The 23234-nt window shown below is 38.5% G+C and overlaps 1 protein-coding gene across 1 annotated transcript; it reads left to right on the top strand.

Annotated features, from left to right (window-relative positions):
- The first annotated feature begins 25 nt into the window (after positions 1–25).
- LOC150039315 (uncharacterized) lies at positions 26–22238 on the top strand. Its single transcript, XM_090327822.1, has 10 exons — positions 26–87; positions 1778–1837; positions 4055–4114; positions 6318–6368; positions 7233–7286; positions 8048–8098; positions 9431–9487; positions 11275–11328; positions 20801–20867; positions 22098–22238. Exons 1-10 carry the CDS (start codon positions 26–28, stop codon positions 22236–22238), a joined length of 657 nt encoding a protein of 218 aa, XP_090183948.1.
- Positions 22239–23234: the final 996 nt, after the last annotated feature.

Genomic DNA, 23234 nt, shown 5'->3' with positions numbered 1-23234 from the left:
ACTTTAGTCACTTGATCCCTGCATTATGGAAACTATTTTGAATGTCACAGCGGTGCAGCTCTATCTGCGCCATACTGTCCTTTTAAAGTTGGTGAATGATTGAGACACCAGTGAGGAGATGGGGTTCTTGATGTTGCAGTGAACAGTAAAGAGAACTCTTAGAAAACTCTGATAGGATAGCTTGTTTATAAGACCCTATTCTGAGAGGCTGTACACATTTTGTAGACTGCAATGACAAATGATCACAGAAAAAGTAGCTTCCGCAGTAACAATTTACATCACAACACTGGGGAATATAGGGCTCAAATCAAAGGGCCCACAGCTACTTGGCCCCTACTCAGGGCTGAGGAAAAGGAAGTTCCTTGTAGATCCCTTTTCCCTGTTTTCCTGGTTGTGGACAATTGTCGGGCCCATGATTCCTCCTCTAGATTGCTGCCCTTCTTGGCACATGCCATTCTTATTTTTTCATATATTTTTTATTGTAATTAATAGAAGGGTTACATGATATTTGCCAGATAGATGGTGCATCACTTCACATACATTGATAACCTTTCACATGTCTTGGTCCCCATTTCCCTCCCCCCACCCCCACCCTTCATCTTGTTTCCCTCCCTTCTCTATCCAATTTCAAATAACCAAAAACAAATATATCCAATATATCAGGTAACAAAGTGAGATACTGTAACAATATGAGATAACCAAGGGACAGCAAAAGAGATAAGAGATAACATAGTACTTTAAGAACAATAATCATTCATTATATGGCTTATGTTTCTATATCCTAGAGATCCTTTCATTTAGCGTCCTACTCTATGGCCTTTTGTATCAAGGTTTTGCCCTATTGCAAATCTCTGCTAGGACAGCCCAAGGTTTCCACTGATTATGACAAATGAGGGAAATCACTGAGCCTAAGTTCCTTTGAGTCTGGCTTACTTTAGTTAATGTGATTTTTTCTAAGTCTTTCCATTTCCTAACAAATGGGGCAATGTCATTCTTTCTGACAGCAGCATAGAATTCCATTGTGTACAAATACCACATTCTTTTGGTACAGTGAATACTTTTTCAAAATCTGAAAACAAGGTTTATGACTCAATGAATAGTTACCTTGGGTAAAGCATTGAAGTCTAGGCTCAAGAATGAACAGTGACTGGGTGTTCCAAAGAAATCATATTCTCAAAGAAATTAGAGAGTGTTTGTGTGAGTGAGTGAGTGTGTGTGTGTGTGTGTGTGTGTGTGTGTGTGTGTGTGTGTGTTTGTATGTGTGTTTGTGTGCTGGTACTCTGGTATTATGACATCTGCCCCTCTGCTCTTGTGCTTAAGTCTGATATTTTCTTTTCAACTCTTCATTTCCGGTCCAATATTTTGTTGCCAATATTTTGAATTGGAAATGTCCTTTCAAAGCCATTTCTACTCTGATTTCCTTCCATTTATTATCATCAGTCCTCTCAGTAAATGTCATTATTGAGTTGAGCAGTGGTTCACCAATCCATTCCTGGCCATGCTGAGGGCACAACAGGGGTTCATGTGATGAGACTGCGTTGCCAAATGCTCGTCTCATCCCATGCAGCTTCATCTAGTACAGGCTTCTGAAGTCAAATCTCAGTACTGCAAAGAGGCCTGGTAGGGATAGCAGACGTGGAGGGGTAGCTCCTGTAGCAGATCCCATGCTTGGCATGGAGAAGTCCATGGTTTCAATACCCAGCATTGTAGATAGAAAATGATAGTTTTCTTTACTTTTTAGACTCAATTTTTGCGTATGTGTTTAATTTCTTCACAGTGTGGACACTTACACCCAGAAGGGAAAGTTGTCCCAGTCCTGGCCGGCCCTGAACATCTGGTGAGTCCCCCGTGTACTTCTCATCACAGTGCTAACCAATATGCAGTGTTGTAACCATAGACAATACCCATGGCAGGCACACAGTGTCAGTACAACCTTGTTTTCAGTTTTGAAAATAAACAGGCCACAATGGAACACACCAATAAACAACTGTTCCTATTCTCTTTGGAAGTCAAGTTGCAGGATCTACGAAGATAAATGAAGATGGTCACAGTGAATATATGAAACTCACACTAATTGAATGGAATGGAATCAGATTTCACATACAAAGTAGCTAATGGAACCTGAATCAGTTCTTTATACCCCACACTTATGTTACCTTGAAAGACTCAGCATCACATCAGATAGAGGTCCTGCAGATCCTTTTATCAATCAGAGAGGTAGGACAGACAGCCACTAATACTGCAACCAAGTAGGGAACAGAGGTGCTACGGAAGCAGAAATGTAAAGGATATGTCATCTTGATTTCCTACATAGCAAGTGAAATGGAAAATAAGGGAAGCCACAAAGCCACAGTCAACACTGTGTAGATTCATAAGGTAAGATCTCTTGGCCAATGTTGCATAAACACTTTGTTTGGCAGAGGTGAACATTTATTACAGTAAGAAGCATTATTTTCCAGGAAAATTCAGGAAGTACTCTCTTGCATATACAATATATAGATAGTTTTTGATGAATTATAGATACTTTGAGAAAAAAGTAGGTATGAGAATTAACATAGTATTTGACTGTGTATAATTTAAAGATAAAGTAGTGATAATAAGGGGAAGGAAACGTATGTCTAGAGAAGTCAGCCATAAGTGTCAGATACTGGAATATAGATAGGTATGTGTATAAAGTTGTACAGAGAGTGTGCATCAAGTTTGTGGGCAGTATTTTGCATGTCACAGTAGTGCACTTTTATCTGTGCCATTCCATCCTTTCACGAGTTGGGTGAATGACTAAGATGAGTGAGGAGAATGGAGTTCCTGTTGTTCTAGTGAGCCATAAAGAGAACTCTTAGAAAAATCTATAATCAGATCACCTCCATGAGACTTTATTCCAAGGGATTGTGTATGTTTTCTAGAGCTCAGTGACAAATCACAATGAAGTAGCTTCTGCACTAACAATGTATTTGAGAGCACTGAGGGGATTCAGTTCTCCAAGGGCCCATGCACACTTGGCTGTGACTCAAGGATGAAGAAAATAATTGAAGCACAAAGTCCCATTTTGTTGTGATAGTTTTCTTGCCCATGGATTCATCCTCTAGTTTTCTGACCTACTTGGCACATGCCATTCTTTCTGTACAGTAAATACTAACATTTTTTTGGCCAGTCCTGGGCTTGAGGTCAGGGCCTGAATCCTGTCCTTGGATTTTCTCAAGTCTAGAGCTCTACCACTTGAGCCTCAGCACCATTTCTGGCTTTTTTTTTCTATGTGTGTGGTACTGAGGAATTGAAGCCAGATCTTCATGTGCTAGGCTAGCACTCCACCACTAGGCCAAATTCCCATCCCAATGCCAATTTTTAACAAATATGAATCCAGGGTTTATGAGTTGATGTGTATTGTATAGCATCATTTATCTTGGGCGAATCATTAAAGTCTTGGGATCAAGACATGATTTTAATTGCTGAAGTGAAGAGTGACTGGGTGTTCCAAAGAAATCACATACTCAACCAAAGAAATTATGGACTGTTTAACCTATGTGTTTGTATGTGTGTGTGTTTGTGTGTGTGTGTGTGTGTGTGATATGTGTGTTTATGTGTATTCATATGATTATGCACTGGTATTATGACATGCCCCTCTGCTCTTGTGCTCTAATATAACGCATTATCACTCAAACTCCACATTTGTAGTCCAATGTTTTGGTGCAGGATTGGAAATAGCCATTCAAAGCCATTTCTACTCTGAGTGCCTTCCACTTGCTATCATCAGATCTTCCACGAAATGTTATTCAGTGGTTCACCAGTCCATTCCCTGCCATTCTAAGAGAAAACAGAGGTTCACATGATGAGGCAGCATTGCCAAAACTCGAATCACTCCTATGCAGCTTCATCTAACCCAAGATTCTGAAGTCAAACCTCAATACTTCAAGGAGGCCTGGCAGGGATAGCAGAGGTGGAGGTGGAGCTCTAATATCAGATCCCATGCTTGCCATGGTTTCAATACCCAGCAATGTAGATATTTTTCTGTACTGTTCTGGCTCAATTTTTGTGTATGTCTTTAATTTCTTCACAGTGTGGAATCTGACACCCAGAGGGGAAATGTATCCCAGTCCTGGCCGGCCCTCAACATATGGTGAGTCCATGTACTTGTCAACTGAGTGATAAACAATGTAAAGTGTTGTAACCGTAGACAATATATATGACAGTCGATCAGTATCAGTACATCCTTGTTTTAAGTTTTGACATAAATAAGAATAGAAAAGGTCAAAGGACAGTTGTTCCTGTTTTCTTTGAAAGTCAAGTAGTAGGATCTATAAAGGGAAATGAAGATGGTCACAGTTCATGTATAAAACTCACACCAATTGAATGTATTGGAAACAGATTTCACATAAAAAAACACTAATGGAACCTGAATCACTTCTTCATACTCCACTCCTCTGTTACCTTGAAAGGCATACTATCACATTGGATGGGAGCCTACAGATCTTTCTATCAATCAAGGAGGCTAGAAAGACAGCCAACAGTAGCACCAGCAAGTGGGAACTGAGGGAGTCATGGAAGCAGCAGTGTAGATGGTATATCAGCTTGATTTCCTGCATAGCAAGTGAAATGGAAAATAAGGAAAGACACAAATCCACAATATATGTCCATAAGGAAAGAATTCTTTGTCAATCTTTTATACAAGATTCCTTTATCAGAGGTCAACATTTCTTTGGACCAAGAACCTCATTTCTAGGAAATTCCCCCTTCCAAAAATAGTATATTTTGTGATTGTTTTTGATGAATTGTACCAAATTTGGGTGAAAAATAGTTTTAGGAATTTCCACAGTGTTTTACTGTGTATAATTTAATGATTCAAAGCAGATCACACGTATATCTAGAGAGGTCAGCATAAAATAACAGATACCAGATTATGGATATACATGTGTACAAAGATGTTCAGAGACTGAGCACATAGAATGTGGAGAACTATTGGAGTGTCACGGCAGTGCGATTTTGTCTGTGCCATTCCATCCTTCTGAAAGTTGGGTGAAGGACTCAGTCAGACTCCAGGAGAAAGTGAATTCTCCCGGTCCTTGTGAGCAGTGAAGGGAACTCTTAGAAAACTCTGATCAGACCACCTGGGCATGAGACACAGATTGAAGGGTTTGTACACATTTTCTAGGATGGCAATAACAAAGGATCACAAAGGAAGAACTTGTGCACTAACAATTTACCTCCCACGACTGGGGATTATAGGTCTGAAAGTGGCTGTGAACATTTGTCTCTTGTTCGAGACAGTAGAAGAGAATGTCTCCACAAAGTCTCCCTTTTGGCTTGGACAATTGTTTGGTCCATCCACTCCTCCTTTAGATTTCTATCCTATTTGGCAGATGCCGTGTTCTTCTGTACAGTTAATGCAACTTTTTCATAAATGTGAATCGAAGGTTTCTGACTCCATGAATAGTGCACAGACGTCATTTATTTGGGTAAAGCCTTAAAGTCTTGGCATCAAGACATGATTGTAATTTTTGAAATGGACAGTTGCTGGGTTTTCTCACAAGATCACATTCTTCATCAAGGAAATTACCAATTGTGTGTGTGTGTGTGTGTGTGTGTGTGTGTGTGTGTGTGTGTGTGTTCCTGTGCAGTTGCTGTGGTATTTGGCCTTGTGCTCCTTTTGTTCTTGTGCCACGGGTGTTGCTTCCATTCTTTTTTTTTTTGCCAGTCCTGAGCTTCGGCTCAGGGCCTGAGCACTGTCCTTGGACTTTCTCAAGGCTAGAGCTCTACCACTTGAGCCTCAGCACCACTTCCGGCTTTTTTCTATGTATGTGGTACCGAGGAATCGAACCTGGGTCTTCATGCATGCTAGGCAAGCACTTTAACCACTAGGCCAAACTTCCGGCCCTGTTGCTTCCATTCTTGATCTGTAGATTCCCTCATCAGCATTTTGCTGCTGAACTGAATTAGCCTTTCAGACACATTCTTTTCCTTAGTGACTTTGTTTTTGTCATCTGTCTTCAGTTCTCTCAGTACATGATCCAGTAGATCACAGAGGTCTGACAGTGGTTCATCTACCCATGCCAGATCATCCTGAGAGCACAGCCAGCAAGGGATGATTGAGTCAGCATAGACAAAAGCAATCTTCTGTCCTCAGAAGCTTCATTCAGCACTGGGCCCAAACTTTAAGCTGCAGTTTCAGAGACAGGGATTGAAGCTATAGAACAGTTAGATACACAACTCAAATGCATATCTAGCGAAAACCATAGTTTAAACCCCCAACCTTTTAGGGAAATGCATTGTTTCTTCTCCCAGTGTCCCACCTAATTGTCTCTATGTTTTGTATTTTGTTATAGTGAGCACCACACATTAGAGGTCCTCATATCTGAACCGAGCGCAAATGTTTGGTGAGTTGATTTGACATCTCAGTGTACATCCATTTTGGAGTCTGAGGACAATACAGATTATACAGACAGCCTAGGAATATCTTTATGAAGTCATTTTGAATATTGACACAAATAGAGGATGATTGCGTTGGTCAAAAAACACTGGTGGATTGGCTGCTCTGTAGTCTAGGAAGCAACCAAATTTTTCATAATGTCAGTGCTTGTATGTTGCTTTCTATTAGCCAACGGAGGTGACAGTCCTACTCAGAACTAACCCTGTGGTGAAATGGTGTGTAGAGCCTACTATTAAAGTTCTTATTGAGTGTGGATTGACCCTGCATTCTCCACAATGGTGATACTGAAAAGCCCACCATTATATTGATGGAAGTCCTGCTTCTGGCCTACTGTCCAGTGTTCCTATCTGAGAGTTGAAATCAGTAAAGATATCCCAGATTATTGAAGGAATGGAGGAAGCAGAAAATTAGGGAATTCAGGGTTGAGTTCCTTTGACTTGCATTGAAAGTTACACAAGATGGAATTAGGCATTGTGGTAGATGTACTGAGAAAAATTCTTCCATCTTGGATGAAACCTTTAATTTTCTGAGGTCCATATTTAATATCCCCAAGAGATACAATTCCATTTCTATGGCAAAATGGAATACTGCTTTTCATTTAATAACATGCCTCTCAGTTTTGCACTGCAGTACCAGAGAAAATCACTCGAGGGAACACAAGAGCTGGAGATGTAGATGTAGCTCAAGGGGCAGAACATTTTCCTAGCAGGAGCAAGGCCATGATTTCGATATCCAGCTTGTATAAAACATGTTTGAGTTCCTCTACATGGTCCAACTCAATTATCTGTTTCTAATTTTATTTCATTACTAGTGATGTCACGACGTTTCCAGCCACTGCGGTTTGTGACTCAAACATTGACATTTGGTGAGTTGTCTATCATCTGAAAGTTAAACTGATTTCAATGTAAGTACAATGCCCAATCAATATGGCAGCTTCTCAGAGAGTTCTCATGTAATCCTTGTGTGTATTGAAATAGAGAATGATAGTATAAATGAACACACACTTGATCATGGTCTGCTTTGAAGTGAAACCTAGCAACCAAATCCTTATTTACATATCAGTTCCTGCATGCAACTTTCACAGAGCCAACAGTGGTAAGAATCCCAGTTAGAAACAGTGAGAATGGTCTTAGTGGTTTCTCAATGAAACGAACAACAGATCTTTTTCATTCTCCAGAATTCTGATACCCACTATCAGAACTGATGAGAATCCTTCTTCTTCGGCTACCGTTCCTTGTCCATTTGTGAGAGGCAGTTAAAAAAAACAACCAAATAAATGAAAGGACAGAGGGAGTAGAGCAGACTTAGAATGCAGAAAATTAGAAGTTCTAAAGCATTGAGTTCCTCTGAAGTGAGTTCCAACTAGCATTAAACTGCATAATATCAATAGCATTGTGCTAAGTTTACTAGGAAAGAAAGACTTTAATCATGCATAAAAGTTTTCTTTTACACAAGAAATTAATTTTCCTTTCCAGGGAAAAATGGAAATACCTTTGTTCATTTTGCTAAGTTATGTATTATTTCTACTCCTATGAATTTATTTGTGTTAGATAAACTGTAGCCAATTTGAATAAAAAACTAAGACTATGAGTTCACATGGCATTTGACTATCGTTTAATCCTCTAGCACGGATGGAAAAGATCCAACAGAAGTTGGGACAGACGAATTGACAAAAAGGTCAGATATCTATATGTAGATAAAGATATATAAATATACATGGTTGTTAAGCAGAGTGTTTCTGGGAATTATGTTCAAAATGTTCTCAGTGCAGCTTTTGTCTGTAATATTACTCCTTTTCCATGGTTGTTGAATAAATGAGAAACGAGTCTCATAAAAGTGTTTTGCTATTTCAGTAAGCAGTGAAGCAAAATTCCTAGACAATCCACACCTTGCTGATATATGAGATCCTACTAGAATTAGATTTGTTCCTTTGGTGTTACAGCAGTGACACACAATTCCATGCATTTGTTCTGACCAAATGAATTTTTTCAAGGTGAAGAAATAAAATGTCATACCAAAGAGACTACAAGTTTGTTTCATTGTGAAAGGGGTAAATAACCTCTTGTACAACTCTTTCCCATATTTTTGCTGGTTATGCCCAGTTCTCTGATGGGTGTGCTCTTTCTCTAGATCCAAAACTTCATTTATGCATAATATTTTCATTGTCCACTTCATGCCACATTTTAAACACTGTGGTTCTAAGGTTGGTGACACTATGAACACTTTATAGACAGCATTTTTTATTGTAATTAGTAAAAGGGTTACATGATATTTGCCAGATAGAAGGTGCATTAATTCACATACATTGATACCCTTTCAGATTATAGACAGCATTTATACTGGTGAAAGAGATGAATCCATGGCATTATGATTTTATTTTACTTCTTACTGCTCACATGTGAATACAGGGATCATGAAAAAATTCACATTTCAAATAAAAGAGTTTGGAGACAGATTGGGTCCACGAGCATGTGGGATGGGGTACTCTGATACTATGGCTTCTAGTCAGGGCTTCAGGAATAGTCTACTTTGTTGCTTATACCTGAGGCTCTGCTTCTGGAACCACACATACAGTGCAACATTTTACTGGATCCTTGGAGATGGACAATTACAAAAATAAATTTCTACCCTGGATGTTTTCATATTGCTGTCCTCTGATCTTTGCCACCTGTGTAGATAAAATTATACATATGAACCAAAAGCATGCACATCCATCGTACATTCTGGTGAAAGCCCAAGTGGAAAGATCACTGATCAAGCAAGCCTAGGCACAAAGATTCACCATACCATGAACAGAGAGTATCACAGATAGTGCTCTGAGTTGAGACCTGAGTACTGGAGATAAGGGATGTTAGGGACAGAAAAGCTAGAGATACAGCTCCATTGGCAGATACTTGTGTGGCATACTCAAGGTCATAATTTCTATACCTAGTAGTGTGAGAAAAAAATGTGTGATTTTTTTCCAACATGGTGCAACCTGATTTTTGTATATGTTTAATATGTCCACAGTGAAGACAACGACTTGACAACGGTTGTTTTTCATTCTAATGAAGACAACAGTAATTGGTGAGTTGATTTTTTTAGTAATATATCATTTTGGAGGATAATGTGTCTTCAGACTACACAGGACTGCCTGTCCATATCTGCAGGTAATCATGATCTGGTTTGAAACTTATTAGAAAATGATAGAGTAGATCAAAATACACTGGCTCATGGGGTGCTATGAAGTCAAGTACTAGCATCTCAAATCCTTAGATCACCACAGTGCCTGTCAGCTAGTCACATGAGCCCAGGCAGCTGGGAATCCCTTTCTGAAACAAAAAAGTAATCCCAGCGGTCTATATGGCCCATAAAGGAAGATTATATCCTTCCTTCTATAGATGCCTGCAACCACAATCAATGGTAGCCCTGCTTCTAGACTTCTGTTCCTTGTCCCTATCTTAGAGGCAGGAAAGTCACCAGGGAATAGAGGACACCTAGAATGCTGATATTTAGATGATATCTAAGTCTTGATTTCCATTGAAATTAGTTGAACTGAAACCAGAAGAGGTTATTCTCCATCAGATCAGGTAGATTTATTGGGTCATAGTATTCTTAACTTTTAGGGAAAAGTCTTACCTTTTGCAAGTAGAAGAGTTTAATTTCTCTAAGACACCTCCAATTGAGTTTCTTAGCATGTATGGATACTGAACATACCTATCCAAGTAGACAAATGTGCAGACTGAGAATTGTGATGTTCATGGAGGTTTCCAGCACTAGAGAACACCATTAACCTAGTTTCTATCTGATCTGAATACAGTGTGTACAGGAGTCTTTCTAACTTTGTTTCTTTGGATAAAACAGAAACTTATCTGGATAAAAGAGAAACATGTCAAGAAAGCAATGTTTCGTGTCCCTGTTGTGTTTAAGACACTGTAAAAACACCCACACAATCTAAAAGAACATTTCATTCAAAATGCTTTGGTATGAGATTTTTCAGATTGGGTGAAGGACAAAAGAATCCTGAAAGAGCAAGAAACAAAGAATTTGGAAAGAGCCAGGAACAGGCTGCAGTTGGCAGGGCGTAGAGGAACCTTCAACAGCAGGTGAAGCTGGTTCTACAAGTACCCACTCATCATCACTGTTGATGGAACCCGCCTCACATTTATACGTGTTTCATGTTTATTCTTAGTTGCAAACAATGAGCATAAAAGTTTTGTTGTATGGATATGGCTTTGTTGTATGGAATTGTCCCAGACCAAATATGTCCCTTCCCAAACTACTCTCTCTTCTTTATATGGAAAGGTTGTTGCCAAGTCTCAAAGTGACTGGATTGATATGGTAATAATGTTCAATCTTGGCACCACATACTCTGAAGATTATCCCAACATGTGAATGGAGGATATAGCAGTATCGTTCAGAGCAAGTAATGACTCCATGGTTACTTTCTCTCCTCTGTCTTCAGTTACTTGGGAAAACTGGAGGTTTTGATTACATGTGATGAAGATCATGGATAGATGACTACCCTGCCTTCTCCTTAGGAAGTTGTGGCCTAGTGTCTTGGTGACTCAATGAGTAATGTGTTCTCTTTACCTTTGGAGATGACCTTGCACCTGTCTTCTTTTCTGACCCAGTGAGCTAGATACACAATTACTTTAGAACGCTTATTGTTAATATTTTATCACCAAGTATATTTCTTTGATAATCTTAAACTGTAATGTTGTGCTGATTTGAAATCAAGTGTGTGAAGAATATCTCAGTTATAGGGAAGAAGCATAGTCCACTGTTTTGTGACTTGCAAAATAATTTGACCCAGAATATGAAGTTTAATTATTCATGTGATATCTGACTATATGTATTTTTTGTCCCTATAGCACATCTGCATTTGAATTTTGTTCAGCACATGATGATGACAGTGTGACTGAAAGGTAAGCTATAATCCAAGCCATATAATAGAGTGCTAGACAAATGTATATGTAGAAGTTTATGTACATATTTTATATGAATGTATGTACATGGACACATAAGTATCCACATTCATAAGGCTGGAGCTGAGCCCTTGTATTTGAAGAAATACAAACAGCATGAAAGGAGCGGTGACATGTGTGATGCAGTGCAATTCAGAAAGTGAAAGATTCTGTGTTGGATCACCAGTGCTGCTAGGAAAATGAAAGAAATATGCATCAGGAAGGGTCTGCCTGTCACACTGACTGTGTGGTATGTGGAAATTGGAGGTGATCCTATGTAGAAGCCAGCATGGAAAACAAGTTATTGAGACCCTTATCTCAAGCAATGAGCCTGTCCTAGGAGCTCACAGCTGTATTCCCTTCTCCCAGGAGCACAGATAACCAAGTGATGATCTGAGGCCACTTCCAGACCTAGACAGAAGGAAGACCTTCCTGGAAAGACATCTACAGCACCAAATGACTTAGGCCATTACTCAGGTGGTCGAGTGTTTGCCTAGCAGGCAAACAGAATGTCCTGTCATCACACTCCAGTGTGACAAAAAGGGGAAGCATTCAGTAACTTTCCAACAAGCTCCTACTGGGCTCTGTAAAACATTAGGTGTGACTCCTTCTGTGCTAATACACCACTGACTCTGTACCCACCTCCAAAACTCCCCACCCTGTGACTACTATTCTACCTCACACTTCTTGACTATCATGTTGAGCTGTCACATTAAAGTTAGTATGTTTTTCAATATCATCACTTTGTTTTCATTTGCTTCAAGACACTTTAAATTTCTTTCTTGGTTTATCAGTCCCCCGATCATTCAAGTGTCTATCAGTTAACTTTCATGCGTTGTTTTGTCCTCTCTCTTTTTGTATCTCTATTGCTTTGTAAAAATAAGATACATTGGTATATCCAATTTTTGTTTCAGTTTCTTCTAACCTGGTTATTAGCTTAACATGTGATTTTCTGGTAGAATGTATATTCTTCAGTTAGAAAATGAAATGTTTTGAAGTGTCTTCTAGACAAATTTGAAATGTGGTAAACTTTGATGTTTTGTGATTGGCATTTTTGTCTGAATGATCCTTCCTTTCTAGCAATGGATATGAATGCATGTAATATACTCTTCAAGTATATGTCTCCTTGTAGGTCTCATGATGTTGTTTTTATAGAAAAGCATTTTCCTGCACTATATACCTCTATCTTTACAATAACTATTCCTGGTTGTTTATTTGATGTATTTGCCATAATTTCCTGCTCTTCTTGACATCTTTTTCCAGTGATTGCTGTAGTCTGGGTTTTTTTTTACATGTCAAGAACTGCTTGTTATTACTTTCATTTGATTATTTTCTAGACATACACTCTTCCTTTCCATCCTCACTCTTAAAAATGGGTATTCAGCAGCCAGCATATCATTGGGGCAGGGGTTTTCAAACTTACTCTACTACCATTGGCACTTTCATTGGATACAATAATGCATATTCCCCTAAGTTTCTGATTGATCAGAAGAGACATATTGCTCCCATTCTCATTTATTTCTGTGATATATCCTTGTTTCATTGCTTCTTTGTTATTTGGTGGCTGCCAACCCGGAGACGGATTGATTCTCTTCTTCTTTGTGTATTAGCCTAAAATTGTCCCTGTATGACTGGCAGTAAGTTGACTTAGTGAGTGTCAGTAAAGATATGAGTAAAATACTTGATTATCATCAAAGTACATATTTATTTCAGCTTGAAATAAATGCTTTTGTGGGGTCTGTGGTAATCTATTGTTAAGTGAAGGATAGTTATACAATCACTAAATGTTAATATATCATTTTTATTATAATCAAAATGATGACCTAGTTTCATCTATCTTCTGATTTTATCTATCATTATGTATGGTATCCTATGAGGTAGCAATTTGCTATGAGTAGTGAAAATTGATCATTTGTATAAAGTAGATTGTTCTTTGACTGAACATGTATGCTAAAGTTATGTGTCATGCCTGCCTATATATTCCAATACACTTCTATCCTGAGAATTGGCTGTAGGACATAATGTGTGATCTAGGATGGAAATGTGAGTTAATATCCTTGAAGGCTGTCAATGATCTGATGGTATTTACATATATACATATCTATGCGTATTCCTAATGTCAGAATGAAGGCAAGAAATGTGTGCATACACAAACAGATGTCAACATGTTAAACAAGAAGTAGCAGAGCAATATGGTATAGGCATGAGATCCCAGCTGTGAGACATAGGTAGGAATACTATAGTCTGCTGTCAAACCTAAGCAGTGAAGGAAACTCTGTGGGAAATGTATGAGAGGTAAGAGATTTTGCCCCAAAATGAAGAACTGTCATCTGATACTACAACTGAACTTCCTGAAAGAAACAAAAAGGAAGGGTAGGGTCTAAATATACATACACTCTCACCTATGTGTATCTATGCATATTTGCATGTTGGTAAGTCCAGACACACGTGAATGGATAGTTACAGAAAAGAAAGTGATAGAGATTAGAGAATTTAATTTTAAGTATTGATGACACTGCAGAGCCTTTGATATTTTTCTAAGATCCTTGGGCTCTAGTATCAGTAGAGACCTTTCTAAAATCTAAGGTATTTCCAAGAAGAAATACCATGAATTCTTCTTGTTCCTAATCTATTGTAGTGGCCAAAACCAATTCAGTGTTATGCTGTAAGACTCAGCAGGTTAAGAAATTTCTCTCTGGTGACTCCATTTTGTCTAGCTAGAGGATAAAGCAAGGTACAGGGGTTTTGTCTGTCTGTCTGACTGACTGTCTCTGTTTCTCTCTCTCTGTCTATTCTCTGTGTCTCTGTGTGTCTCTCCCTGTCTCTCTCTATGTCTCAATGACTGAGAAAAGGTTGGTCATTAGGGGTTTTTAAATTTGATGTGTATTTTCCAGAAATGCCTTACTGTTAAGGTGTGTTTTCAGCCCCAAACAAAAATTTGCCTAATTATGTGCTGGATGTCTGTCTCAAGAGATGATGATGAAAAGACCAGAGAATCTTTTCATGGCCATGATCATCCCTGATATGACTCATTTCATTGCTGTGGGAAGGAGGCTGGCTAAAATAGAATGACTTGCCTAGGATTTCACATGTTCTGGGGAAAACAGACAGCTGAAGACAGCTCCCTCATACCATTTGTGATATTTTTAGTGGATGAGAAGTCTTTTACCATCAAGTAATGGTTGGAATTTTATGTGAAAGGTAATACCCAAAGCATGTCTGTGTGTTTGTTTGCACATATATTCTGTAGATTAAGGTAAATAACTCATGAACTACAAATCCTTTTATGAATCAGAGAGGCTGGACAGACAGAGGACAGTAGTGCTAGCAAGGAGGGGAGAGAGGAAGCAGAAATGTAGATGGTTGATCAGCTCCATTTTCTTCATAGCAAGGGATATGGAACATAAGGAAACCCACAAAATCACTGCAAAAAGTGGTTTAGGGTCATGTGAAAAAAACTCCTTTTACACCTTGCATAAATCTTTGTTTATCACATTTCATTGGAGAGAGAGGCCTCATTTCTAGGAAAACACAGGAAATAACCCCTAGCATATAAAGAGTATTTAGAGTTAGTATTCAGCTAGTTATAGCTGTTTGGAGAGAAAAAGTAGTTTTAGGAATTTCCATAGTATTTGACTGCACATAACTTAATGGTTCATGTTGGTAATGAAGAGCAGAACACTCAGAGATCTACAGAGGACAGCCATAAGCGGTCAGATACCCAAATACAGTCAGACTTGTGTAGAAAGCTGTACCGAGATGGAGGAACATGTTAGTGGGAACCATTTGGAAGGTCAGGGAAGTGCAATTTTGTCTGTGCCATTCCATCATTTTGCAAATTGGGTGAAGGACTGAGACTCCAGTAAGGAGAGGGAGTTCTCACTGTTCTGGTGAGCAGTGAAGAGTTCTCTGCTTCTGGCCTGCCACCCATTGGTCCAATGTGAGAGTAAGTCAATAAAGACATCCAGGATTACTGAAAGTAAGGAGGGAATAGAAGGAACAGAGGAAGCAGAATATTAGGTATGACCTCAGGGGTGAGTTCCCTTGAACAACATCATATTGAAAGTCATACAAGATAGCATTAGGTCCAGTGTTAGGCTACGGGGAAAAATTCTTCTACCTTGGATTAAAACGGTCCATATTTAATTTCCTGAAGAGATTCAACTGCATTTCTGTGGTAAAATGAAAATACTGCTTTTCATTTGGTTCTGGTCTCTTAGTTCACACCAGAGTACTCGAGCACAGTGCTAGATGGAACAAAAGAGCTGGAGATGGAGCTGCAGCTCAAGTGGCAAACATGATCCTAGCATGAACACAGACATGGTTTAAGTTCCCAGCCTCGTAGAAAAGTTTGATTTCTGCAGTATGTTCCAAATGAGTTTTCTGTGTCTTATTTTATTTTATTGTTTAGAGATGACACAACATTAACTGCAATTGCAGTTTGTGACTCAAGAATTAACATTTGGTAAGTTGTGTTATCTGTCATCTGAGTGTAAAGTCATTTGTAGTGTGAGTTTAGTGTACAATCTATGTGACAGCTTATCAGTATCCTCATGTAATAGTTATTTTTGTACTGAAACTAAGTAGAAATTGATAGAGTCAATTAGTACATACTTGGTCATGGTCTGCCATGAAGTGAAATTAGCAATCATATCCTTATTTACCTATTATCAGTGCCTACGTGCAACTTGCACTGAGCTAATAGAGACACGAATCCCAGTCAGGAACAATTAGGTTGTCTCAGTGGTTCTGAGGTTAAAAGAGTTGTTGGGCCTCTTTCCTTCTCCAGAAATCTGTTTCTTAGACAGGCCCACTGTCAGTTCTGATGAGAGTCCAATTTCTCGGCTGTTGTTCCTTGTATTTTGTTCATAAGCAGTTAAGAAAAGAGCCAAGTTAGTGAAAATAATAAGGGAGTAGAGCAGACTTAGACAGCTGAAAATCAGATTGCATAAAGGATTGAATTTCTCTGTAGTGAGTTGCATGTACAATTAAACTACATGATACCAATAAACATTTTGTTAATTTTAAGAAAGAAAATGTCTTTACTTGTGCATAGAAACTTTCTTTTGAAGAGATAACAGTGTAAATTCCCAAAGAAATTAATTTCCTTTCTAGGGAAATGTGGAGACAGATTTCTGATGTTCAGGGAAAATTTTCCAACAAAGGAAAAGACATTAACTAAGTTTCTATATCATCTTGATATTGTGTGCCTGGGAATCTTTCTAACTTCGTTTGGAAAAACAGAAATATATAAAAGATATGTTTCATGTCCCTGTTGTGATTGAGATACTGCAAAAACACTAGCACAATCTAAAAGGCATTTCACAATCCTCGGACACACACTACCAAATCCCCACTGTAGACTACACTTCTGTCTTACACATCTGGAATATCAACTTGAGCTACCACATAAAAATTAGTGTGTTTTGCAATAGAATCATTTATTTTTCTATTTGCTTGAAGTAATTTTTACTTTCTTTCTTGGTTTATCAGACCTCTGATTGATCAAGTACTTATCAATTTACTTTCATGTCTTATCAAAATCCCTAAAGTCTTTGGGATATTTGTAGCTCTGTCTTTATAAAAATAAAAGATACATAGAGCCTGTATCCTAGCTACTGAAGAGTCTGAGAACTGTGGATCGTGGATCAGACACAGCCCAGGCACTAAAGACCTAGAGATTCCTACCTCCCATTAACAACCAAAAATAACCCAAAGCGGTGCTGGGGCTCAAGAAGTAGAGTGGTAGCTCTGAGCTGAAGAGCTCAGGGACAATGCCCAGGCTCAGAGTTCAAGCCCCTTGAATTATCAACCAAATGATACAATCCTTTCTGGACGAAGCAGTGGAGATCTAATTAGTAATATCGGTGGGAAACTCTGGAATTCTTATCCAGTTAACTTCCTGAAAGCCAGAAGTATGGCTCAAGTGGTAGAGTACCTTCTTCACAGAGAAAGCTAAGGGAGAGCACCCAGGCCCTAAGAGGAAGCCCAATAGTACCTGCACATAAACACAGTAAGAAAGAGAAAGAAGGAAGTCCACCTCCCTATCAGAGACAGTCACAGGCCTGATGTGAATGGATGGAAAGAGATATTCCAATATGGCACCCAAAAGGAAGCAAATGTAAATGTACTCCTATCTGGCAAAGAAAACTTGAAAGTATTACAACATGAAAGTCATTTCATTTTGCTAAAGACACTGCAATGATTAACAACAAAAAGGCAACTAATCCTCAATGCACCCAATTTGACACAACAGACATCGCTGAACATAAATGAGTAGATGGATCCCAACCATGTTAGATCCTTTCCAAAGAATCCGCAAGAAACCAGATTCAACTGAAGGCCAAGAGCCAAAGGCAGCACATATCTGTAGAATATTCCACACAACATTCTCAGAATAAATATCATCCCAGCAACCCTTAAGATTTCTACAAAGGAAATTAATATTTAGAGCATAGAGGCAGCATTATTCTCTTTTTCCCTTTCCCTTCCTCTAATATTCCTCTACAGTAAATATTCAAAGAGGTTTCTTGGCAGAGTATAAAGGAAGTCTTAACAATCACATATAAGAAAAGACAATGTTACTGTTTGCTATCATACTATGATGGAATTCAATTGGAAATAGACAAAAGATAAAAGACAGAAAATATTGAAATACATAGGAATGGAACAAAATGCTTTGAATGGTTAATTGATTATTGAAGAAAGAAAGGATGGATATGTATTCAAGTCTATAATAACCATTAGAGAGTCTGACTATGACATTTGGTTTCATCCTGTAGGGACACCTCATCCTATACCACAACCAAACTTGATGAAACAAACAACAATGAAGGGTAAGGTCTATATATATATATATATATATATATATATATATATATACTCTCATCTATGTGTATCTATGCATAATAAAATGTATGTAAGTACAGTCATACATAAAAGGATAGTCACTGAAAAGATAGTGATTAGGATTATTGAACTTTATTTTAGGTATTGATGACACTGCAGGGCCTTTGCTATTTTTCTAAGATTTTTGGGCTGTAATATCAGTAGATAACTTTCTAAAATCTTAGGTGTTTCCAAGAAGAAATGTCAAGAGTTATTGTTCCTAATCTATTGTTGTGTTCAAAGGCAATTTAGAGTTTTGTTGTAAGGCTCAGCAATTTAAAAACGTCTCTCTGATAACTAGAGGATAAAACAAGTTACAGTTGCGAGCTCTCTCTCTCTCTCTCTGTCTCTCTCTGTCTGTCTCTCTGTCTCTCTCTCTGTCTCTCTCTGTCTGTCTCTCTGTCTGTCTCTCTCTGTATCTCTCTGTCTCTCTGTCTCTGTCTCTGTCTCTGTCTCTGTCTCTGTCTCTCTCTCTCTCTCTCTCTCTCTCTCTCTCTCTTGCTCTCACTCTCTCTCACTCTGTATCTCTCCTTGTCTCTTTGTCTCGATGAATGAGAAAAGGCTGATTATTAGGGGATTTTTAATTTGATGTGTATTTTCCTAAAATGCCTTACTGCTAAGGTGTGTTTTCTGCCCCAAACAAAAATTTGCCTAATTATGTGCTGGATGCCTATCTCAAGAGATGATGATGATGATAAAAAGACCAACCAGCGAATCTGCTCATGCCCATGTTCATCCCTGATGTGTCTTCTTTCATTGCTGTGGGAAGGAGACTGTCTGATATAGAATGACTTGCCTAGGATTTCAGTTGTTCATGGGAGAAGTGGCAGCTGAAGACACCTCCCTCATACCATTTGTGATTTATTTAGTAAAAGAGAAGTTTTTTTATCATCAAGTTAGGGTTGAAATATTATGTGAAAAGCAAATATTCCTAAACAGCCAAAGCATGTCTGTGTTTTTGTTTCCACATATATTCTGTAGGTTAAGGTGAATAAGTCATGAACTATAAATCCTTTTATGAATTAGAGAGGCTGGAGAGACAGAGGACAGTAGTGCCAGCAAGGAGGGGATAGAGGAAGCAGAAATGTAGATGGTTGATCAGCTCAATTTCCTTCATAGCAAGGGAAACAGAACATCAGGAAACCCACGAAAACAGTGTAAAAAGTGCTTTAGGGTCATAGGAAAAGAACTCCTTGTGAATCTTGCATAAGTTTTTATTTAGCACAGGTAATCATTTCATTGGAGTGAGAGGCCTCATTTCTAGAAAAGCACATGAAATACCCCCTTACATATATAGTATATGTAGAGTTCGTTTTCCGGGTATTATAGCAATTTGGGAAGAAAAAGTCTCTTTAGAAACTTCCATAGTATTTGACTGCGCATAATTTAATGGTTCATGTTGATAATGAGGAGCAGAACATACATAGATTGACAGAGGACAGCCATATGTGTCAGATACCCAAGTATAGACAGAGTAGTGTAGAAAGCTGTAGAGAGAATAAGCACCGTGTTTGTGGGAACAATTTAGAAGGTCAGGGAAGTGTAATTTTGTCTGTGCCATTCCGTCTTTTTTGCAAATTGAGTGAAGGATTGAGACTCCAGTATGGAGAGGGAGTTCTCCTTGTCCTGCTGAGCAGTGAAGAGTTCTCTGCTTCTGGCCTGCCACCCATTGGTCCAATCTGAGAGTAAGTCAGTAAAGACATCTAGGATTACTGAAAGTAAGGAGGGAATAGAAGGAACAGAGGAAGCAGAGTATTAGCTGTGACCTCAGGTTGAGTTCCCTTGAAGAGTATTTTATTGAAATTCATACAAGATATCAAGAGGTACTGTGGTAGGGGTACTGGGAAAAATTCTTCTACCTTGCATGGAACTGTTCCATATTTAATTTCCTGAACAGATTCAACTGTATTTCTGTGGTAAAATGAAAATACTACTTTTCATTTGGTTCTGGTCTGTTAGTTCACACCGGAGTATCAGAGCAAAGAGCTAGAGGGAACAGACGAGCTGGAGATGGAGCTGTAGCTCAAATGGCAAACATGATCCTACATGAACACAGTCATGGTTTTAGTATCCAGCCTTGTCGAAAAGTTTCATTGCCTCTGTATGTTCCAAATCAATTGTTTGTGTCTTATTTTATTTTTTAGAGATAACACAACATTAACTGCAATTGCAGTTTGTGACCCAACCATTAACATTTGGTAAGTTGTATTATCTTTCATCTGAGTGTAAATTCATTTGTAGTGTGAATTTATTACACAATCTATATGACAGCTTCTTAGTGTTCTCCTGTAATCATTTTGTTTGTATTGAAAGTAAAAGAAAATGATAGAGTCAGTTAGCACATACTTGGTCATGGTCTGCTATGAAGTGAAAAGTAGCAAGCATATCTTTATTTACCTATTATCAGGGCCTTCATGCCACTTGCACTGAGCCAATGGAGGTAAGAATCCCAATCAGGAGCAATGAGGTAGTCTCAGTGTTTCTGAGGTGAAAAGAGCCGGTGGGCCTCTTTCATACTTCAGAAATGTGATATTTGGACTCTCAGTTCTGATGACAGTCCAGCGTTTGGACTCTCTTTTGGTGAGAAGCAGTTAAGAAAACAACAAGTTAATGTAAGTACGGAGGGGGTAGAGCAGACTTGGAAAGTTGAAAATCAGATTGCATAAAGGATTGAGTTCCTCTGTAGTGAGTTGTATGTACAATGAAAATACATGATACCAATAAACATTGTGTTAGGTTTACTAAGAAAGGAAATTTCTTTACTTGTGCACTAAAGCTTTCTTTTGAAGAGATAAAAATGTAAGTTTCCACAGAAATTAATTTCCTTTCTGGGTAATAGTAGAATTCCTCTGTTTATTTAGCTAAGTATGGAAAAATTTAAATTCTACAAATTCACTAGTGTTTGGGTAACTTGCTACCTTGAGTAAGACTATGAATGTACATGGTATTTGACTGTATATAATTTAATTCTCTAGCTTGGATAAAAATGATTCAACAGAATTTGGGACAGAAGAATTCAAGCAAAGGTCAGATATCTATCAATAGAAAAACGTACATAAATATATATGTTATGAAACAGACTGATCATTTCTTGGTAGTTTCCAGATACTTTCAGTGTACCTTCTGTCTGTCATATTACTCCTTTTCATTTTGATGAGTAAATGAGAAAGGTGTTGCACAAAGTGTTTTGCTATTTTAGGGAGCAGTGCAGGAAAACCCCCCAAACCCTGCACATTGCCAGTGTATGAGAACCTACTACAATTGGTTATGCTCCTTTTTTCTGACGGCAATGACATACAATTCTATGTATTTATTTCCTGCCATAACAATTTCTTCACAGGTGAAGAAATACAAGTGTCAGTTCAAAGTGGCTATACAACTTTGTTTGATCTTTTCCGTAGTTTTTTGACTATGTCTGATTCTTTGATGGTATTCCCTTTCCCTAGGTCTGGACCTTAATTTTTACATATACCTTTCATTGTGCACTTAATGCCAACTTTTAAAAACTGTGGTTCTAAGTTTTGTGTAACTATAAACACTGTCTGGGTACCATTTATATTGGATAATCAGATGACTCGGTGACATTATGACAAGGTCCTTACTCATCACATCTGTGAATACATGGTTCATGAATAAATGTACATTTTCAATGAAAGAGCTACGAGACAGAGAGTTAGAGAGAGAGAGTCCATATGCATGTGGCTGAAGGACGGTACTCTGATATCCCTTAAAGTCAGGGTTCCAGGAATATCTTCCTTTCTTACTTATCACTGAGGCTCTGCTTCTTGATACACACGTGCAGCACACCATTTTGCTGATTCATTGGAGATGGCCTACCACAGAAAGGATTTTCTACCCTGGATGGCGTCATCTTACCATCCTCTGGTGGTCTTCCCCCCACATCCACCACACCCCTGGAAAACAGAATCACATCTGTGAACAAAAGGCTTGCACATCCATCTCGAGTTCTGGTGAAAGACTAAGTGAAAGTGTCATTAAACAGGCAAGCCTAGGCATGAAGGCTCACCAGGCCATGACTAAAGGTGTAGCAAGGACAGGGCTCTGAGTTGAGACTTCAGTACTGGATGAAGGTTTGGCAGAGACAGAAGAGCTAGAGACATAGTACATTTGACAGATGACCTGTGTAGCACACACAAGGCCACAAGAAGCGTCAGAAAAATGCATCACTTCTTCCTACATTGTCTGATTTAATTTCTGTATGTTTCAATATATCCACAGGGAGGACAGCAGCTTAACCAAAGTTGTTGTTCATTCAGATGAAGACATCAAAAGGGGGTGAGTTGACTAATTTTAAATTTTATTTTATTTTTGATTGTTGGAGTAATGCATACAGGGGTTACAATTACATCCGCCAGATAGTAGGTGCATTACTTCTCACACAATGATACCCCTTCTCATGTTATTGTGCCCATGTGCCTTCCCCCTCCCAATCATCTTGTTTTTTCTACTTCCTTTTTCTATTTCAAACAAGGAAATAAACGTATATACTGTGTGCCAGGTTACAAAGCCAGATACAGTAACAATATGAGATTAAGCATAAGGGGAAAAAAAGAGAAGAGAAATAACATAGTACATTAAGAACAGCAATCACACAAGATAAAGCTCTTATTTCCACATCCTAGAGTTCCTTTCATTTAGTGTGAGTTGAGTTTTTGGTCATCTAAATGATAAACCATTTTGGACAATGATGAATTTTCACAGTACACAGGACTACCTATCCATATCGCATGGAATCATGATACGTTTTGAAACTAAGGAGAAATGATAGAGCAGATCATAAGACAGTGGCTCACGGAGTGCTGTGAAGTCAAGAACTAGCACCCAGAATCCTGAGATTATCACAGAGCCTATGAGCTACTCACCAGAAGCCCAGGGACCTGGCAATCCCTCTCTGAAACCTAAACGTTGTCCCAGGTGTCTGAAGGGCACAAGAGGAAGAAGCACACTCACACTGAATG

This window comes from Megascapheus bottae, unplaced genomic scaffold, assembly GCF_031878675.1.
Source record: "Megascapheus bottae isolate mThoBot1 unplaced genomic scaffold, mThoBot2.hap1 HAP1_SCAFFOLD_40, whole genome shotgun sequence".
Classification (NCBI taxonomy): domain Eukaryota; kingdom Metazoa; phylum Chordata; class Mammalia; order Rodentia; family Geomyidae; genus Megascapheus; species Megascapheus bottae.
The sequence above is the reverse complement of the archived record's forward strand: the minus strand, read 5'-3'. Positions and strand labels throughout refer to the sequence as shown.

Excerpts from the sequence above, each read along its gene's own strand:
- LOC150039315 (XM_090327822.1), top strand. The coding sequence starts at position 26 with ATGGAAACTATTTTGAATGTCACAGCGGTGCAGCTCTATCTGCGCCAT. Across the intron at positions 8,099-9,430 it reads ACAGACGAATTGACAAAAAG|TGAAGACAACGACTTGACAA; the intron begins GTCAGATATCTA and ends ATATGTCCACAG. Across the intron at positions 20,868-22,097 it reads TAAGAAAACAACAAGTTAAT|AAAGGATTTTCTACCCTGGA; the intron begins GTAAGTACGGAG and ends GGCCTACCACAG.